General features: G+C 39.7%; 1 protein-coding gene across 1 annotated transcript; it reads left to right on the forward strand.

Moving 5' to 3' along the window:
* Positions 1–364: 364 nt before the first annotated feature.
* LOC115218055 (MICOS complex subunit Mic10) lies at positions 365–13,274 on the forward strand. The gene is made up of 4 exons (XM_029787821.2): positions 365–516; positions 5,920–5,967; positions 9,464–9,573; positions 12,974–13,274. The coding sequence occupies exons 1-4, from the start codon at positions 438–440 to the stop codon at positions 12,995–12,997; spliced, it is 261 nt and encodes an 86-aa protein (XP_029643681.1). The 5' UTR covers positions 365–437; the 3' UTR covers positions 12,998–13,274.
* Positions 13,275–21,463: the final 8,189 nt, after the last annotated feature.

Here is a 21,463-nt window from a genome sequence, read left to right on the forward strand (position 1 = left end):
AAATATAAGTATAGGCGCAGGAGTGGCTGTGTGGTAAGTAGCTTGTCCTCCAACCACATGGTTCCGGGTTCAGTCCCACTGCGTGAAAGAAGCCCGTCGTATACATGTATATATATGTATGCGTGTGTGTGTTTGTGTGTCTGTGTTTGTCCCCTAGCATTGCTTGACAACCGATGCTGGTATGTTTACGTCCCCCGTTACTTAGCGGTTCGGCAAAAGAGACCGATAGAATAAGTACTGGGGGGCTTACAAAAGAATAAGTCCCGGCGTCGATTTTGCTCGATTAAAAAAGGCGGTGCTCCAGCATGGCCGCAGTCAAATGACTGAAACAAATAAAAGAGTAAAAGAGTAAAAGAGAAAGAGAGTATTGTTAATTATCTCCCCTTATTGTATTCTTTTTCGTCTTGTCTGGAATTGAAGAGGAACGGCGATCAAACATGTCTAAAGAAGCTTCATCGGAGAATGTCCTTGGTCTCAAGTTTGACCAGTGTGTCTCTGATCTTATGATCAAAACAGGTGAGTAACGAGCAAGCTGTTTAAATATACACTAATCTACATATCGTCCTAACGTTGTTTTAAATGAATCATTCGAACGGATCGACCTTTCGCTAGCAAACTCTTATAATTCAAGTACAAAAGTACATTTCACATCCAATGTCATAGATTTTTTTTTGTTTTGTTAACAACGATATATTATTATTTACACAACTGTCAGTCGTGACTGAACTGTCAAACTAGTGATCGAAGGCGTTCCAGCCGTAACGATCCTGTCCGTTTTTCTCTTTCAGATAAAGTGTATCTATGACTACCCAATTTAGCGATTCCTCTCTCTTTTTTTTTTTGGTTTTAAACGGTGGAGTTTATAACACGAGGGAGCTTTACTTGTTATTTTTTGAAGCTAAGACACCTCGTCGAAAATTTTAGAACACCTCATCACAAATTCGTGTCTCACCTGTGTTCAAGGGCCATGCTCACCCCTATATTGTTCACAGTTTTAATATCTGAAATGTTTTCATTTTTAAGTCCGGTATCGAGGTTTCGTTATCGATGGTTTAAAGTGAATTTGAATGGTCTTCTTTCAAGGTGAATAAATAAGTATTTTAGTTAGCCCTTCCATGCCTATTTTGGAAGGCCTAACCATGCCTAACCCCTATTTTTCTTATGAAGTACACAATCTAAATGTTCTGAATAATTCTGAAAATATTTAAGAACATAAAGGTGTTTATTTAAATCATTAACTCTTTTACCACTCGACTGTCCTAACATCTGTAATTCTTTCTATTAAACGCATGAGATTTTGTGGTTGCAAAACCGGAAAAAACTGTCGATAAAAACTTTGTCCGGCACGGTAACGAGACAGTTAGAATAATAATAATATTGATTTCAAATTTTGGCACAAGGCCAGCAATTTCGGATAGAGGGTGAGTTTATTACATCAACCCCAATATTCAACTGGTACTTATTTTATCGAAAGGATGAAAGGCGGAAATTGAACTCAGAATGTAAGCATTTTGCCTGGCGTGCTAACGCCTAAACAATAATAATAATAATCCTTTCTACTATAGGCACAAAGCCTGAAATTGGGTGGGTGGAGATGTGGGCCAGTCGATTACATGTGTTTCACTGGTCATTAATTTATCGACCCCAAAAGGAAGAAAGGCAAAGTCGACCTCAGCGGAATTTGAAATCAGAACGTAGCGACAGACATAATACTGCTAAGCATTTCACCCGGCGTGCTAACGTTTCTGCCAGCTCGTCACTTTAATAATAATATTTATTGCTTCTGATTTAAGCAGAAAGCCAGCGATTTTGAGAGGAGGGGAATTAGCCAATACCATCAACACCATAAAGTATTAGACTTGTACTTTATTGATCCTGGGGAGGATGAAAGGCAAAGTCGACCTCTGTGGGATTTGAACTCCGATTGTAAAGAACTGGGACAAATACTGCAAAGCGATTCTATTGACATTCTTTCAGGGTGTGAATATTAAAACTGTCAGTACCAATTCTACCTACTTGCTGTATTTGGTTTCTGATTTAGGTTCAAGGCTAGTAATTTTGAGGAAAGGAGAATTAGTTGATACCATCAACCCCACTACTTCTACCACCTTCTATTTTATCCAAGGAGGCGCAATGGCTCAGTAGTTAGGGCAGTGAACTCACGGTCGGAGGATCACAGTTTCGATTCCCAAACTGGACGTTGTGTGTGTTTATTGAGCGAAAACACCTAAAGCTCCACGAGGCTCCGGCAGGAGGTGGTGGCGACCCCTGTTGTACTCTTTCGCCTCAGCTTTCTCTCACTCTTTCTTCCTGTTTTTTGGGTAATGCTGTGATGGACTGGCGTCCCGTCCAGCTGGGGGGAACACGTACGCCATAGAAATCGGGAAACCAGGCCCATGAACCTGGCCAGGCTTGAAAAAGGACGAAAGATTTTATCCACAAGGCCATACATTGTATGTATTGGATTGATAGCCATTTATATCCCCTCTCCTTCACTCCCAATACTTGTTTCCCATTTACTGTATCAACCTCTGATGGATGAAAGGAAAAGTTGAGATGCAGTTCAGTCATTCTGTAAATCCACTACCATATAATAATGATAATGATCCAGTGAGAGATGCTTTATGCACTTGCTCAGTCTACTAGAAATAACAGTTCAAAATTCTTCGGTGTCTACCTTCTTATGAAAGGAAAGAATGCATTAGATTATGAGGTCCTTATACTCTATGCCTGCAATGAAATATAGGATAGTTATGGCCAGAATGTCTTTGAGCATAAGTTTGCTCAGTCAAGGCTACTACTATTACCACTACAAATTATAATGATTAGGATTTTAATTACTGTATTTCCTGGTGTTTTGAAATTTAATGTATGCCCTGACAAGTAAAGATTACAGTTCTCATGAGCTAATTTTAATCCTAGTGGAAGGTTATCTCCTCATCTTTTAGATAAAAAAAAAAATAAATGTGCCCTTTTAAAGTCTAGCCAGGCTCTGGGCCTGGTTCCCTGGTTCCAATGGCGTATGTGTTCCCCAGCTGGATGGGCCACCAGTCCATTGCAGCGTTACTCATTTTTGCCAGCTGAGTGGACTGGAGCAACGTGAAATGAAGTGTTTTGCTCAAGAACACAATGCGTCGCCTGGTCCAGGAATCGAAACCACAATCTTACGATCATGATGCTGACACCCTAACCACTAAGCCACGCACCTCCACTCTCCTCATCTTACCACATCTACATTGTAATGTATAATGCAAATGTGAAATTATTTACTGGCTTTTTGTTTATTATGATGAGGGTTCCAGTTGATCCAATCAACAGAACAGCTTACTCGTGAATTTAACGTGCATGTGATTGAACACTCCACTAACATGTGTACCCCTTAATGTAGTTCTCAGGGAGATTCAATGTGACACTCAGTGTGACAAGGCTGGCCCTTTGAAATCCAGGTTCTACACATTTTTGCCAGCTGAGTGGACTGGAACAACATGAAATAAAGTGTCTTGCTCAAGGACACAAGGTGTTGTTGGGAATTGAACTGGTCTTCCATAAAACAATCTTGCCCAAACTTGTGCCTGGGAGGGTAACTTTCTAGGTGCAATCCCATGGTCAGTCATGGTCAAAGATGGTCTCATATAATGGGAAAGTTTACGAAAATAAACAAAAGATGAAGGCAGGTGGAGTACAAACAAACAAATGTATTAGTATAGCGCTCAGGAATAGAAATAGAAAAAGTCTTTTACGTTTCGAGCCTACGCTCTTCGACAGAAAGATACACAGAAAAAAACAAGGAGAGAAAAAAATTGCGTGTAGGAGCTAACGATCTATTATGGCGCCCTGATATATATATATATATATATATATATATATATATATATATGATGGGTTTCTATACAGTTTTTATCTATTGAATCCACTCACAAGGCTTTTGTTGGACTGAGGTGATAGTAGAAGACATTTTCCCCTGGTGCAATGTAGTTGGGAGTAAACTTCTTACCACCCAACCATGCTTGTGCCTATATGTCAATGAAGAATTTTGTAAAATAACTTTTGTCGTTATTAGGTTGCCGTTTGGAACATAAATTAACATAGAACTTGGCTGGAAGATTTTAACTGAGATAACTGAAAAATAGGAAATTTGTATCCTAGAACCGTAGATGGTCCCAGGCAGTTTTGTGTCTAAAAATTTAAACAAATATAATTACATGGTAATAATTCATAGGTCTTAAGTTCAAACTCATTGCAGGTATTTTTTTTTTTTGTATTTTTGGGGCAGGAAACATGATTCTAAACAAATTGCTTCCCCTACCTTTTGGTAATAATTACCAAATGAGCCTATGAGTACCTCTATGTAGGTGCTGAAACTGCTAGAAATATCAACCGAATAACCCTCAAATGACTTCTTGCTTTCTTAAAAGCAGGAAAGAGGTCTGCTTGATCACTGCTTCAAATGATGACCAGAGTTTCTGGTAATGAAGTCTGATAGACCAGGAATGTATCCAGGGCTGACTAATTTTTTATTGGTGCAGGTGGCTGTGTGGTTGAGAATTTGGCTTCCTAACCACATGATTTCGGGTTCAATCTCATTAGGTGGCATCTTGGGTGAGGGTCTTCTACTATAGTCCCAGGCTGACCAAAGCGGATTTGGTTGGTGGAAATTGAAAGAAATGTGTGTGTGTGTGTGTGTGCGCATTATATATATCATCATCATCATCATTTAATGTCTGTTTTCCATGCTGTTATGGGTTGGATGGTTTAACCAGAGCCTGTAAGGCCAGGGGCTGCACCAAGCACCATTGTGTGTTTGGGCATGGTTTCTATGGTTGAATGTCCTTCCTAATGCCAACCACTTCACAGAGTGTACAAGACACTCCTTATGTGACATCAGCACCAGTGTTTTAATGTGGCATGAGCACCAGTATCGATTCTGCTGTGGCAATATATATATAACAAAAGTTTGGTGAAGCAAACAGGAAAATAGAACTCATATCACGAGTATATTTTCTTTTATTTAATAATTGGCAGAAGTTACAGAGTGACTTATGGGCTGAGAGTTTCATGCTTGCCACTTATCAGACTGCTTTCAAATCAAGGGTATTACATTTTTATACCGGTGATAATGATATATTGTGATACTGTGTGAAGGTTGCATGGCTCAGTGGTTAGAGCGTCGAGCTCACGATCATTGGGTAGTAAGTTCGATTCCTGGACTGGGTTGTGTGTTGCGTTCTTGAGCCAGACACTTTTATTTTATTTTACTCCAGTTCACTCAGCTGTAGAAATGAGTTGTGACATCACTGGTGCAAAACTGCATCAGCCTTTGCCTTTCCCTTGGATAACATCAATGGCATGGAGAGGGGAGTCTGGTATGCATGGGTGACTACTGGTCTTCCATAAAACAACCTTGCCTGGACTTGTGTCTTGGAAGGGAACTTTCTAGGTGCAATCCTATGGTCATCCATGACCGAAAGGGATCTTCACCCTTTTACCCTTACCCGATAAGGATATTTCTCAGGGTCGTTCTAGAACAAATTATAAAAATAGTTATCACCATCATACAAGCAGTGCCCTTCATTTCAGCTCTTTGATAAAAACATCCAGTCATGGGGGAAATATTACCTTGCTTGGAAACAGGTGAGGATTGATGACAAGAAAGGCATCTGGCTATAGAGAATATATCTTAGTGAATTCTATATGATCCATTCAAGAACAGAGAAGTGGACATTAAAATGATGACAGATGATAATGATGGCTTATTGCCATGAAATTGGAACTAAGCTGGAGTTCTTTTGGAAGTTTTTAGTGGGAAGTTTGGAGGTATTTGAATTTGTTTTACCATTTTATTACTCGAACTGAAATGATCTGATATTTTATGAAAATTAAAAGAATATACTTAATGTTTTTTGTTTCATTCTTTTACAGCAACTGGTCTAGGATTGGGAATTATTTTTTCTGTGACATTGTTTAAGCGTAAGTATATTTCCCATTATTGATTTCAAATTTTGGCACAAGGCCAGCAATTTTTGGGGGTGGGGATAAGTCATTAGAACAATCCCAGTGTTCTAGAACAAATTATACTGGCTTCTGTGCTGGTGGCACGTAAAAAGCACCTTCCGAATGTGGCCGATGCCAGCGCCACCTTGAGTGACTTCCGTGCCGGTGGCACGTAAAACGTACCAACTGATCGTGGCCGCTGCCAGACTTCCCTGGCACCTGTGCCGGTGGCACGTAAAAAGCACCCACTACACTCACGGAGTGGTTGGCGTTAGGAAGGGCATCCAGCTGTAGAAACATTGCCAGATAAGACCGGAGCCTGGTGCAGCCTTCTGGCTTCCCAGACCCCGGTCGAACCGTCCAACCTGTGCTAGCACGAAAAACGGACGTTAAACGCCACCACTAACGCCACACGCCGACGCCGACGCCAACGATTTTATTGACCCTGGGCACTAGTCAATTACATTGACTTCAGTACTTCACTGGTACTTATTTTATCAACCCTGAAAGGATGAAAGGCAAAGTCACCCTTGGCAGAATTTAAATTCAGAATGTAAAGATGGATGAAATACTGCTGAGAATTTTTCCCAGCATGCTATTTCCCATTATTACCACTTCCTTATTTCTTATTGCTCACAAGGGGCTAAACATAGAGGAGACAAACAAGAACAGACAAAGGGCTTAAATCAATTACATCGACCCCAGTGCATAACTGGTACTTAATTTATCGACCCCGAAAGGATGAACTCGGAATGTAACGACAGACGAAATACCACTAAGCATTTCGCCCGGCGTGCTAACGTTTCTGCCAGCTCGCCGCCCTCCAATTATTACCATTTCCTTGAGGTCAGTTAGCTGGCAGAATTGTTAGCATGCTGGACAAAATTCTGAGTAGCATTTTGTCTGTCTTTACCATTTTGAGTTCATGTTCTGCATTTTGTTTTTGCAGGGTCATTAAAATAAGTCTTTTCTGCTCTAAGCACAAGGCCCAAAATTTTGGGGGAGGGGGGTAGTCGATTAGCTCTCATCCAGTAGGCGACTGGTACTTAATTTATTGACCCTGAAAGGATGAAAGGCAAAGTCAACCTTGGCAGAATTTGAACTCAGAACGTAAAGACAGATGAAATACTGCTAAGCATCTTGCCTGACGTGCTAACATTTCTGCCAGCTCGCCGCCTTATTAAAATAAGTGCCAGTTGAGCACTGGGGTTGATGTAACTGACTGGCAACCTCCACTAAGATAAAATATTTATGGAACATGCTGGTGCCACATTAAAAGCACCCAGCACACACTGTAAAGTGGTTGGCATTAGGAAGGGCATCCAGCCACAGAAACCAATCCAAATCAGACTGGAATCTAGTGCAGCTCTGGTCAAACCATCCAACCCATGCCAGCATGGAAGACGTTTGTTAAAGAATGATGATGACCAGTAGGCTGCTGAGAAGTCTATACTACAGGAAGGAACTCAACACATGTATTATGCAAAATGTATATGTTTACTGGTAGCAAGAGGTGCCATGGAAGGCTCATCTAATTCAGGGTCCTGTTCATAGGTTGACTGGATTTAGATCGTCAAGGGTTGAATTGTGAGTGCATGTGTACATACAAGTTCTTACTACACTGGATATGCTGGGTGCCACACCTTATAGTTTGTGTGTGTCTGTTTATGTTAGTATGTAAATCTGTGTGTGGTAGTTTTGGTAAATGGCTTTTAAGTTCCAGTGCTGGTATATGTGTGTGTGTGTGTGTCTGTGCAGGAAATAATGCAAAGGAACCATAAAATAATAAATAAAACGGTGCAAGCATAGCTGTATGGTTAAGAAGTTCTCTCTGCAACTATGTGGTTTCAAGTTCAGTCTCATTGTGTGGCATCTTGCGTAAGTGTCTTCTACTATAGTCACAGGTTGACCAATGTCTCATGAGAGAAGACAGAAACTTTGATGCAGCCTGTGTTATATATGTGTCGCAGCCTGTGTTACGTATTTGTCGCAGCCTTGTTATGTGTGTATTACAGCCTGTGTCACAGCTTGTGTTATATATGTGTCACAGTCAGTGTTACATGTGTTGCAGTCTGTGTTATGTATTGCTGCCTGTGTTATGTATCACAGCCTGTGTTATATATGTGTCACAGTCAGTATTATATGTGTTGCAGGCTGTGTTATGTATTTGTCGCAGTCTTCTTATGTATGTATCACAGCCTGTGTCACAGTCAGTATTATATATGTGTCACAGCTTGTGTTATATATGTGTTGCAGCCTGTGTTATGTATGTGTCACAACCTGTGTTATATATATGTCACGTTCAAAAAGTATCCAGCTTTATTTTTCCCCCACCAAAACTAATGCCATGTGGGCAAAATCCTTAAGGTGGGATATGACGCCACCCTTCCTGCACATGTGTGAAAAATTTTGTAGTGGGAAGCCTTATCAGTTCCTGGCTGTTGTGCCGAGAGTAGAGACCTTTAGTGCACACTAGCAGTGTTGGAGATGACAGACACTAACACACACATATATATATATGTATTTGGGCCTCACAGAGGCACGGGACGAGGTGGTGAAACATGATCTTCAAATGTTGGGCTTCACTGAAGCAATGACAAGTGACCGAGACCTTTGGTGATATACTATATTTAAGAAGACTTGTCAAGCTGAGTGAAACCATAGTCATATCCGTTGCTAGTGTCATGTAACTGGATCCCATAAAATTGTAGTCTTGGCCTTTGCCGGTGTCATGTAAATGGCTCCTGTGCTGGTAGCATGTACAAAGCACCCATTATACTCTTGAAGTGGTTGGTGTTAGGAAGGGCTTGCCAAATCGGACCGGAACCTGGTGCAGCTCTCTGGCTTACTGTCAAACTGTCTAACCCTTGCCAGCATGGAAAGCGGATGTTAAATGATGATGATAATTATATATATATATATATATAATGGGCTTCTTTTGCGTTTGTCTACCAAATCCACTCACAAGGCTTTGGTTGGCCAAGGCTGTAGTGGAAGACACTTGCCTGATGTTCTGCACAGTGGGACTTAACCTGGGAAGCAAGTGTCTTACCATATAGCCTCACTTGTGCCTCACAACCGAGTATGTCAACTTGTATGTTGGAAAGTATGGTGTCCAATATCACGAGTCCTCAATGTTGCCTCTGTCTCATCTATAAGAGTGTTAACCACCCTCCCCAACAACAATACTACATTATTTACATTATTTACATTTGACAGATATTTGTCCTCATTTGTCCTGGCGTTAGGAAGGGCATCCAGCTGTAGAAACTCTGCCAGATCAGACTGGAGCCTGGTGCAGCCCCTGGCTTCCCAGACCCCAGTCGAACCGTCCAACCTGTGCTAGCGCGGAAAACGGACGTTAAACGATGATGATGATGATGATGATGATTTTGTTTGTTCATCTTGCAGTATTTTCAACAAAAACCATTATTTATTTGAACTCTATTTTTTTCTTTTATATCTTTGATAGGTCGCCCATGGCCTGTGGCTTTTGGAATTGGTGCTGGTCTTGGAATGGCTTATTCTAACTGCCAAAACGAATTCAAACATCCTCTACAGGCTCCCGGCCGTTATGTGAAGGTAAATTTCATATTCATTTAAAGGAGAGGCTATGATAATTTCTTTAAGGCGGTGCCCCAGTATGGCCACAGTCAAATGACTGAAACGTGTAAAATGTAAAAATAATAATCTTTTATCTTTTGCTTGTTTCAGTCATTAAACTGCGGCCATGCTAGGGCACCACATTGAAGAACTTCCTTTAGTCAGATGAATCGATTCTAGTACTTTTTTTTCCCTTAAATCCTAGTATTTATTCTATTGGTCTCTTTTCCAAACTGCTATGGGGACATAAACACACCAACACTGGTTGTCAGGTGGTGGTGGGGGACAAACACATACACGCTTACACACATATGTGGTTTGTTGGCCATGATGGTCTAGTGGTTAGAACCCAATGTTGTGGCTGTGGTAACCCAGGTTTGGATCCTGGTCATGACAGGTCACTTAGACTTACTTATTTTGTGGTAGGAAAGGCATCCAGCTGTAGAAACGATGCCAAATCAAACTGGAACTTGGTACAGTCTCCAGCTTACCAGTTTCAATCAAACTGTGTAACCCATGTCAGCATGGAAAGCAGACGCTAAATGAGAATGATGATTTGTATATATGTGTATATATATATATATATATATATATATAATATATATATATATATATATATATGAGGGCTTCTTTCAATTTCTGCCTGACAAATCCCCTCACAAGACTTTGGTTGGGCCAAGGCTATAGTAGAACATGCCCAAATGCCATGCCTGTGTCTATATATATATGTGTGTGTATATATGACGGGCTTCTTTCAGTTTCCATATACTAAATCCACTCACAAGGCTTTGGCTGGCCCAAAGCTGAAGTAGAAAACATTTGCCCAAGGTTGTAGAACTGAACCTGGAACCATGTGGTTGGAAAGGAAACTTCTTACCACAAAGCCATGCCTGTGCCTAAATATTAATATTTTTTTGCTATTATCATTGTTTATTTATCATCATTAAGATTATGGGTTAAATCACCATACCTTGGCCCGTTAATATTTGGGCTTGTGAGGGCCATGAGCTGGCAGAATTGTTAGCATGCTGGGCAGAATGCTGAACATCATTTCATCTGTCTTTATGTTCTGAGTTCAAATTCTGCTGAGGTTGGGCTTAATCTTTCATCCTTTCAGGGTTGATAAATAAGTACCAGTTGAATATAGGGATTGATGTAATCGATTTCTCCTCTCCCCTGAAATTGCTGGCCTTGTGCCAAAATTTAAGACCAATATTTGGACTTGTGTCAGGTATAGCTGTATAGTTAAGAAGTTTGCCTCCCAGCATTGTGGTTCATGGTTCAGTCCCATTGCATGACACCTTCGGTAAGTTTTTTTCTACAGTAGCTCTGAGTGAATTAGGGTCTATAGCAACGTTTCTCCATCGGGGTTCCTCAGAACCCTATGGATCTGCAAAAGGTTCCTAGAGGTTCTGCGAGAAAGGGTGAGATAAGCTAATGCTAATTTCATGATTGTAATATTGCTGTACATGCACAATATATTATTGGTTATTGTAATATAGACATCATCCTATCTAATCTATTATGTTACCAAAAAATACAACAACCACATATTTATATATATACATCATCGTTTAACATCCGCTTTCCATGCTAACATGGGTTGGGCGATTTGACTGAGGTCTGGTGAACCAGATGGCTGCACCAGACTCCAATCTGATCTGGCAGAGTTTCTATATCTGGATGCCATTCCTAACGTAGTTAGTGAGAGTGTAGTGGGTGGTTTTATGTGCCACTGGCACGAGTGCCAGTCAGGCAGTACTGGCAACGGCCATGCTCAAATGGTGCTTTTTATGTGCCACCAGCACAGGAGCCAGTCCAGCGGCACTGGCAACGACCTCGCTCTAATGTTTTTTCATGTGCCACCAGCACACATGAACTATGATGAAAAAAATATGAGGAAGATATGGTATATAATTTTTTTTTCTGCAGGGTCCTTGAAACATGTAATTTATTTTAAGGGTTACACAAGGGTAAAAAGGTTGAGAAACACTGTTCTATAGGCGCAGGCATTGCTCTATGGTTTAGTTGCTTGCTTCCCAATTATGTGATTCTTGGTTCAGTATTAACACATGGTGTCTTGGCCAGGTGTATATATATTCATTTCCATTTCCATGAAAACGATGCCTGGCCATGGGCAAATGTTACCTTGCTTGGAAACAGGTGAGGATTGGCAATAGTATCTGGCTGTAGAAAAACCTGCCTCAACAAATTCCATCTGACTCACGCAGGCATGTAATAGGTGCACTTTAAATGATGATGATGATGACCTGATTTAGATCTAGTGGGGTCCCTGAACCAATAGCTTTGAGGGGCTCCTATGGTTTTGAGTATGTTATTTCCCCCTGTTTAGATATAAACAATAGGAATGAAATGCATTGTAAAAATACATATAATGTTGTAAATAATTTCATATCAGTTTTGTATTTTTCTAAAATTCTTTTTGTATATTTCGTTTTTGGAGTTGGTTTGCAAGATTCTTTATATGAGTTCGTGTGTTGAAGCATATTCTGTTGTGTCTGGGGAGAGTCATTTTCTTTTTGTGCCTTATGATTTAACACACTCACCGGTAAAATTTCCACTTATTTCTTATTTTTATTTTCCTAAAATTTTTGTTGCGTCTTGCAACCTTTTCAATAGTCTTGACACTTTTGTATATGCCATAACGTTAATGGTTGCCAGCATTTTGATAGTTTCTGACATGTTGCTGTTGCTTTGTTTATCTACTGTAGTAGAAGACACTTGCCAAGGTGCCATGCAGTTGAACTGAACCTGGAACCATGTTGTTCTTATCACACATCTATGCTTGCACCTATATACTGGCATTCTGTTGGTTATGACGACAGGGGTTCGAGTTGATCCACTCAACAGAACAGCCTGCTCATGAAATTAAGATACAGGTGGCTGAGCACTCCCCAGACATTCATACCCTTAATGTAGTTCTCAGGGGGAATCAGCATGACACAGAATGTGACAAGGCTGGCCCTTTGAAATACAGGTACTAGTCATTTTTCCCAGCTGAGTGGACTGGAGCAACATGAAATAAAGTGTCTTGCTCAAGGACACAATGCAATACTGGGAATTGAACTCATGATCTTACAATCGCGAGCCGATTATCCTAACCACTAAGCCACGTGCCTTCATGCACCTACTGTATTTTAACGTGTATAAGAAACCCTCGTGTATAAAGGATATCCCTAATCTTTGGAGCTTAAAATTTGGAAAAAATGTTTTGTAAGGGATTATAATATTATCCGTGTATAAGAAACTCCCATATTTTTTTAACCTAATTTTTGTCAAAAAAGGATTCCTTATACACGTTAAAATATATGTACGTGATGATGATTATATTTATCTTTTTTCTTTCTGTTTCTTACAGGTTGAGAGAAAAGAATCGACGTAGCAAGATTATACTTATAGATATATTGGCATGTATGCATTGACTGGTTGACAGGAGTACAATGAAATGGCTGTTACCTAGACTCAGGTGTCTTCTGTGCTACAGCTGAGGACCATCTCAACTGATGTGAAAATCCCTTACAGTACAATTGACTATTTATTTCGTAGTCTCTCCCTCTTTCTCTCTCTCTCTCTTTCTCTTTCTCGGTCATCTTCAATGATACATTTTGTACCGTAATCTTGTTACAAAATCAAAAAATTTAAAAAACAAAATATAAAACCTTTAAAAAATGCAGTTTTGCAAATAAAATCATTTTTTTTTCCTTATTTGTTTTCAAATGTTTTATTTTTTTTTTACATAGTTTCTTTTTGTATTTCTTTAATTATGTTTTGTATCTTTTATTTTGATTGTTTTTTTTTCTTTCAAGTCATTTTCTTGTTCACAGTGTTCTTTTGTAGCTAAAATATTCTACTGTGTAAACATGTAATTTGATAATAAAAATTTAATTGGAAAATTAACCAGCCAAGGTCTTTACTTTCCATCCATCCATCCGTCCGTCCGTCCGTCCATCCATCCATCCACTTCTCCATTCATCCATCCCTCTTATCCAGCCATCTTCTCTGCCCATTATTCCTGGGAGGGTAATGAAAGTAGAGTAGTGAGTCACCTCTTACTCATTTTTACTCGTTTCAGCCATTTGACTGTGGCCATGCTGGAGCACCGCCTCTTTAGTTGAACAAATCGACTCCAGGACTTATTCTTTGTAAGCCTAGTACTTATTCTATCTGTCTCTTTTGCTGAACTGCTAAGTTATGGGGACTTAACACACTAGCATCGGTTGTCAAGTGATGTTGGGGGGGACAAATACAAACACACAAACATATACACACACACACTCGCACACATACACATATACCTATATACAACAGGCTTCTTTCAGTTTCCGTCTACCAAATCCACTCACAAGGCTTTGGTTGACCCGAGGCTATAGTAGAAGACACTTGCCCAAGGTGCCATGCAGTGGGACTGAACCCGGAACCATGTGGTTCGTAAGCAAGCTACTTACCATACAGCCACTCCTACGCCTATGTAGGGTCCTATCACAAACAACTGTCATTAGACTTTCTGGCCAGATTCCTAAGAGTGACTATCTGGCATCAAATATTATCCAACCATTTTGTTTTTCATCTACTCTTAGGTTTTCTGTCAGTTGGGTCGGCTTGAAGAATCTGTCATGTGTGATTCTTTCCTGCAATATTTTAATCATGTTTGTAGTATCAAAACCAAAATTTCTCAATATGGTGAAATAATGGTTCGAACTGGAGATACTCCTCAATTTCAGCTATGCACCCTGTGAAGTGGGTATTCATTACTTGACCTGGATTGGCTACTGGACAAACACCATGAATTTGTCCATGAGTTTGCCCCTTTCCCCCAACGGACTGTTCAAGGCAGAGCCCCAGGATGGTAGTGGTCTAATGTCTAAAACAAAAAGATAGAAGTTAAAAGAAGGCATTGGTCAACATGGGTCAGTCCAATGACCGAAACATTGCAAAAAAACCCCAAAAAACATGAAAACTAGTGACACCAACAAAAAGTCATTCTTACTAGAAATAACAGTCAAAGCTTCCTCAAATCTTATTTTTTTATAAAGTATTTTTATTGATTAATCAACTATAGTGTATGTATTATTGATACCTATATTAACAAAATCCAAAAAGATGAAAAGGAAAAGATAAAAAGAAATACAATAAGCTCCTATTGAAAAATGTCAATCAGTTTTCCCTGAGAAGGTTTTTCTCATTTTTTTTTTCAACTTCATTATGCACTTTGGATGTGTGGATGTGGCCGGTCAACCGAATTGTGGCATGGGCACTGTGTGAGCTCATTGGTTCGACTGGATTCTGGTGATATTAAATTGATTGTTCTGTGTGTGTTCTCCATTTTGTTTGTATTGTTAAACTTTTTCTCCTATATTGAAAACAATGGAAATCTCTATAGCAACAATTGGAATTTCAGAAGTGTTAAGTACTGCTATTGAAGAAGAACCAATGGTAAATACTAGTGCATATACACATGTAGAATTTTCCAGTACCGTTAATTGATATAGTACTAAACTATAGTGTACGCTTGGAAAATATATCCCTAGGAAAGAACAACTTCTTTCCATACAGACTTATATATATATATACCGGAGTAAGCACATAAATGTGAAACAAGGTGGAAAAAAGAGTACTCAAATACCAGAGGTAGAGTAATATGCTTTATTTTAAGCAGCAGAAATATAACAAAAGCTGTTACTCAGAGTTTCACGTTCCCGTTCGTCGGACAGTTTTTACACCCGTAAAATGGTTGGGGTTAGGAAGGGCATCCAGCCGTAGAAGCCATGTCAGACGAGGCTGGGGTCTGGTGTAGCCTTCCATCAAACCGTCCAACTCATGCCAGCATGGACAACGGACGCTAGATGATGATGATGATGATGATGACCAGATGGCTTTGATTCTGCTAACCTGCTGATAGCAAAACATTAAGGAAATACTTCTAAAACAAATGTGACATTGGAATACACTTGCCCAAGGTACCACGCAGTGAAATAGAACCAGAAACCGCGAGCTTCCTAACTAAACAGCTACACCTACGTTTAGTTTTATTTCTACTTCATGACATTCTCATCGTAGTTGTTTAGCCCAAAAGACTATCTTGATCAAGCAGATCAGTGTTCAACTTGGTTCGAACCGTGATCATCTTGTCTTCTTTTCACCATATAATTCAATGTGTCATTCCTTTTAAAATACTGTGGCCAATGATTTATGGAAGATTTGGCTTCTATTTCTCACAGAGTGACAAACCGTGCGAATTGTTTAATTTCTCATTTTTTAATACGCAACAATTAAAATATACTACAAGGGAAGTAACTCTTCAAGTAAATGCTAAGGGAGGTAACTATTTTATTGATCTATACGTGTACAAAATTAGAATGATTCTTTCATCACTGGATCGGCAAATATGGCGAACTCCTGTGGTCTCTAGCCATTTGTTTTTCATGATATGAATTCAAAATATAATTGAGATACTTAGAAAGAACATTTAAACTTACAGCTCGTGAGCTGAAACTAGATAAAAAAAAAAAAAAAAAATAAGCGCAGGCGTGGTTGTGTGGTAAGAAACATGCTTCCCAACCATATGGTTCCGGGTTCAATCCCACTGCGCAGCACCTTGGGTAAATGCTATAGCTACGGGCCGACCAAAGCCTTGTGAGTGGATTTAGTAGATGGAAACTGAAAGAAGCCTGTCATATGTGTATGTGTGTGTGTGTGATTGTGTCAGTATTTGTTACCCACCATCGCTTGACAACTGGCGTTGGTTTGTTTACGTCACCGTAACTTAGCGGTTCGGCAAAGTGATCCGATAGAATAAGTGCCAGTGCACCTGAATGGCTGCAGTCTAATGACTGGAGCAAATTCTCAAGAACATATGGCTCGCAGCTATCTTTAATTTGGCTCCCGATTTTTAATGGTCTATCTTTTTAACTTTTTTACTCTTTTACTTGTTTCAGTCATTTGACTGTGACCATGATGGAGCACCACCTTTAGACAAGCAAATCGACCCCAGGACTTATTCTTTGTGAGCCTAGTACTTATTCTATTGGTATCTTATGCCGAACAGCTAAGTTATGGAGGCGTAAACACACCAGCATCGGTTGTCAAGCGATGTTGGTGTGGGAACAAACACAAACACACAAACATATACACATATATACGACGGGCTTCTTTCAGTTTCCGTCTACCAAATCCACTCACAAGCTTTTGGTCGGCCCGAAGCTATAGTAGAAGACACTTGCCCAAGATGCCACGCAGTGGGACTGAACCCGGAACTATGTGGTTCGTAAAGAAGCTACTTACCACACAGCCACTCCTATGCCTATCTTTTAACTTTTACTTATCCGAATTTTGAATAAAGAAAACAAGTGATCAAATGTTATATTTAATTGAAATTTAATCATCAATGTACTTTCCCTGATTATCGAGGACTTCCTTCCATCTATTTACAAGCTTGTTAATGCCATCAATGTAAAACTGCTTTGGTTTCAAAGCGAAGAACTCCAAAATGTCAGTTTCGACCTTCTCCTGGCTTGCGAATGCTATGTCCCCCAAATGATTCTGTAAACTACCAAACAAATGGTAGTCTGAAGGAGTATGGTCGGGAGAATAAGGTGGATGAGGAATTTTTTCCCAACCAAGCTCTTCGATCTTCTGTGATGTGATCTTTGCAGTGAGGGGTTGTGCATTGTCCTGATGAAACATCACTCCTTTTCGATTCACTAAAGTGGGTCTTTTTTTTCTTCATTTGATAATGCAGGATTTTCTTCAAGTAATGCCTCAAGGAGCTTATCATCAAACTCAACTGGACGTTCTGTTCGATCTTCATCTTCAAGACTGAAATCTCCACTTCTAAATTTTGCAAGCCATCGTCTGCAAGTTCTTTCATTCAAATTCCGCCGAGGTCTACTTTGCCTTTCATCCTTTCGGGGTCGATAAATTAAGTACCAGTTGCATACTGGGGTCGATTTAATCGACTGCCTCCCCTCCCCTAAAATTTCGAATTTTGTGCCTAGAGTAGAAAAGAATATAAAAATTGATATTGTTATAATTTTTCCCGTTTTGCTGAACTTATCCAGTCTGAATTGATGTAATTTTAACTCCTCAGAAATATTCAACTATTTAAACCAGGGGTCTTCAGCATATAAAAAAATCTACGGACCCCTTTGATTATTATTTTATTCTAGTGGGTCCTATAACCATTCGATGTTTGAAAACTAGCTTTATAGAAACTTCTTTCAAAATTCCTATTTCGTTTTCCGCACATTAATTTGTGTATGTTGAACAAACGTTAGAGAAAGAAACCTAGCCGTTTCTTGCAATGCATACCAATACATACATCTAAAGCAGGGGTTCTCAGTTACTTAAAAAATTTATCTATGGACCAATTTGATTTCTATTTTATTTTGGTGGACTCCCATAACCATTCGATGTTTGAAAACCAGTTTTAGAGAAACTTCTTTCAGAATTCCTATTTTGTTTTTCACACATTCACATTCAATAGACGCAGGAGTGGCTTTGTGGTAAGTAGCTTGGTTACCAACCACGTGGTTCTGGGTTCAGTCCCACTGCGTGGCACCTTGGACAAGTGTCTTCTACTATAGCCTCGGGCCGACCAATGCCTTGTGAGTGGATTAGGTAGACGGAAACTGGAAGAAGCCTGTCGTATATATGTATATATATATGTGTGTGTGTGTCTTTTGTTTGTCCCCCTAACATTGCTTGACAACCGATGCTGGTGTGTTTATGTCCCCGTTACTTAACAGTTTGGCAAAAGAGACCGATAGAATAAGTACTGGGCTTACAAAAGAATAAGTCCCGGGGTTGAGTTGCTCGATTAAAGGCGGTGCTCCAGCATGGCCGCAGTCAAATGACTGAAACAAGTAAAGGAGTAAAGGAGTAAGGAGTTGTGTAGGTTGAACTACGTAAAATGCTTGAGAAAGAAACCTAGCTGTTTCTTGTAATGCATACCAATACATACATTTAAATCAAGGGTTCTTAACAATTTTTGTTTATCTACGGATCCCTTTGATTACTATTTAATCAGGTGGACCTCATAACAATTCGACGTTCAAAAAACAGTTTTACAGAAACTTCTTTCATAATTCCCATTTCATTTTTCACACGTTAACTTGTGTAAGTTGACCTATGTAAAATGTTAGAGAAAAAAATCTACCAATGCATATATCTAAAGCAAAAATTTCTTAGGGGCCCTTAAAATTGTATTGTGGATTCTTAATTTACTATTTAGTTGTGTGGATTCCCCAAAATCTTATATGGACCCTTAGGGAGCAAATGGAACCCGGCTGAAAACCACTGATTTAAACGAACCAATATGAATGTCTCTGTGATCGTTCAACCTGCTAGAAACAGCCGACAAATCGCTGTCGAATACTACTATTATTTTATTAATCATCGAAGGACATATTGGTTAACGGATCCCTTGAAATGTACGAAGTCATGATGGTCACGGTTAAAATACCTTTATAGTGGTTATTTCAGGCTCACTCTGAAGATAAGTATTGTTTGAATCTTTCTCTTTCTCTCTCACCCGCTCTCTGAACGCTAACTATGCAAGGGAAGTTACTCTCTTATCTACAAGCAATAATTACGCCCCTTTAAAAAACTACTTTTAAAAAAGAACAAAAACACGACAGAAGAAGCATTGATATTATGGTTTCAAATTTAGGCACAAGGCCAGTAATTCTGTGGGTTAGTTGATCCTCGGAGGGATGAAAACTACAGGTACTCACGGCAGGATTTGAACCCCAAATGTAAAGACCCGGAACATATACTGTATTTCGGCGTTCTATCAAAGAGTAAGCTAAATCTATATGATAGAGTTAAATAATTATGGAGTTAAATAGTGATGATCTATTTCTTAAATATGAATGGCGGCACAGTTATGCAGTTAGTAAGCTTGATTCCCAACTACATGGTTCTGGGTTCAATCTCACTGCATGGCACATTGAACAAATGTCTTCTACGATCGCCGCCTTTATAATTATCCATAAATAATATTGATGAATAGGTCTTTCTTGATAGTGAGCATTCGGTAACGAATCTTTATCGTCAGACCGGCATCCGATCTGTGATCTGTCTTCTTTTTCTGATAGATTATATCTAAATATTCAGCCATTATAAAGATGGTTGGGTGAATTTGAGGGAGATTTAGCTGTCGTTTCTAGCCAGTTGGACAATCGCGTAAAAGCGTCCGATTTTCATAGTTTTGTCTCTGTTCCTGCGTGCACAGTTCTCCATTCTCCATCTGTCCTTCCAAAGAAACAGTTTACAACACTTCAGAACGCTTTTACAATATCACTCTAAGAACATTGTCTCTTCCGTTCAACAAAGAAAACAAAACTGAACAAAACAAAATACATACAAAAATAACCTCCTTATTCTTATTTCTTTACTACCCACAAGGGGCTACTCATAGGGGGGACAAACAAGGACAGACTAACGGATTAAGTCGATATTATCAACCCCAGTGCGTAACTGGTACTTATTTAATCGACCCCGAAAGACTGAAAGGCAAAGTCAACCTCGGCGGAATTTGAACTCAGAACGTAGCGACAGACGAAATACCTATTTCTTTACTACCCACAAGGGGCTAAACACAGAGAGGACAGACAAACGGATTAAGTCGATTACATCGACCCCAGTGCGTAACTGGTACTTATTTAATCGACCCCGAAAGGATGAAAGGCAAAGTCGATCTCAGCGGAATTTGAACTCAGAACGTAGCGGCAGACGAAATACCTATTTCTTTACTACCCACAAGGGGCTAAACGCAGAGGGCACAAACGAGGACAGACAAATGGATTAAGTCGATTATATCGACGCCAGTGCGTAACTGGTACTTAATTAATCGACTCCGAAAAGATGAAAGGCAAAGACGAAATACGGCGACGCATTTCGCCCGGCGTGCTAACGTTTCTGTCAGTTCGCCGTGGCTACTTTTAACCTCCTTATTCTTAAGCACTGTGTTAGGGAGCTCAGCAACAATTATAAGCACCGAGGAGCAGCTTCTGTCACTGTTTGTATCTACAGATACGGAAACTAACTGAACACTAGAGACGGTACACAACACTTAGAAACTGACTGAACAATAAAGAGGGTACTCTACATCAACACAGTAACACCGTACCCTATAAATTAATCATTGCGTATCAGTACAGTATGATCACCAACTAGGCAGAGATCTGGCTGCATATTCAGGACTATGGTTATACGGAGTGGATCAGCCATTAAGCACATTTTCTACCTCAGAGCTCATCTGGTGCTACATAGTAATAACAGTGAGAGTCGTTATGCGGACTCTTTTACTTGTTTCAGTCATTTGACTGTGGCCATGCTGGAGCACCGCCTTTAGGAACGCAGGCGAAATACCTATTTCTTTACTACCCACAAGGGGCTATTTCTTTACTACCCACAAAATCTTACATTTCTCCGACTTCAATACTCTTTCGACTAGATGATTGTACCATGTGGTTCTAACGTCAAATCCCCATTTCTGGCACAGTTTCCAATGTAAAACTTTTACACCCTGGTCGTGCCTCTATGTCCTATATTCCTCCTGTGTCAACTTTGGCAATTCTTCCACAATGTGTGCCACTGTCTCGTTCCAAGTTCCACAGGCTCTATATTTCTCTGACACATTTTCTCCATATATTTTTTTCTCAAGTTGTTTGTTTTTATCGCTTGATCTTGGTCTGCTACAATTAGGCTCTCTGTTTCTTTTTTTAATTGCTTTTTTTTTTAACCAAGCCCCGGATTTTGTTCGACATAGGTCTTCAGTGGATCTCCAAAATTGGCCATGCAGAGGTTTCTCTTCGATGTGTATGATGTGCTCACTATTTCCTTTTTG

This window comes from Octopus sinensis, linkage group LG12 (genome assembly GCF_006345805.1).
Source record: "Octopus sinensis linkage group LG12, ASM634580v1, whole genome shotgun sequence".
NCBI classification, from domain to species: Eukaryota; Metazoa; Mollusca; class Cephalopoda; order Octopoda; family Octopodidae; genus Octopus; species Octopus sinensis.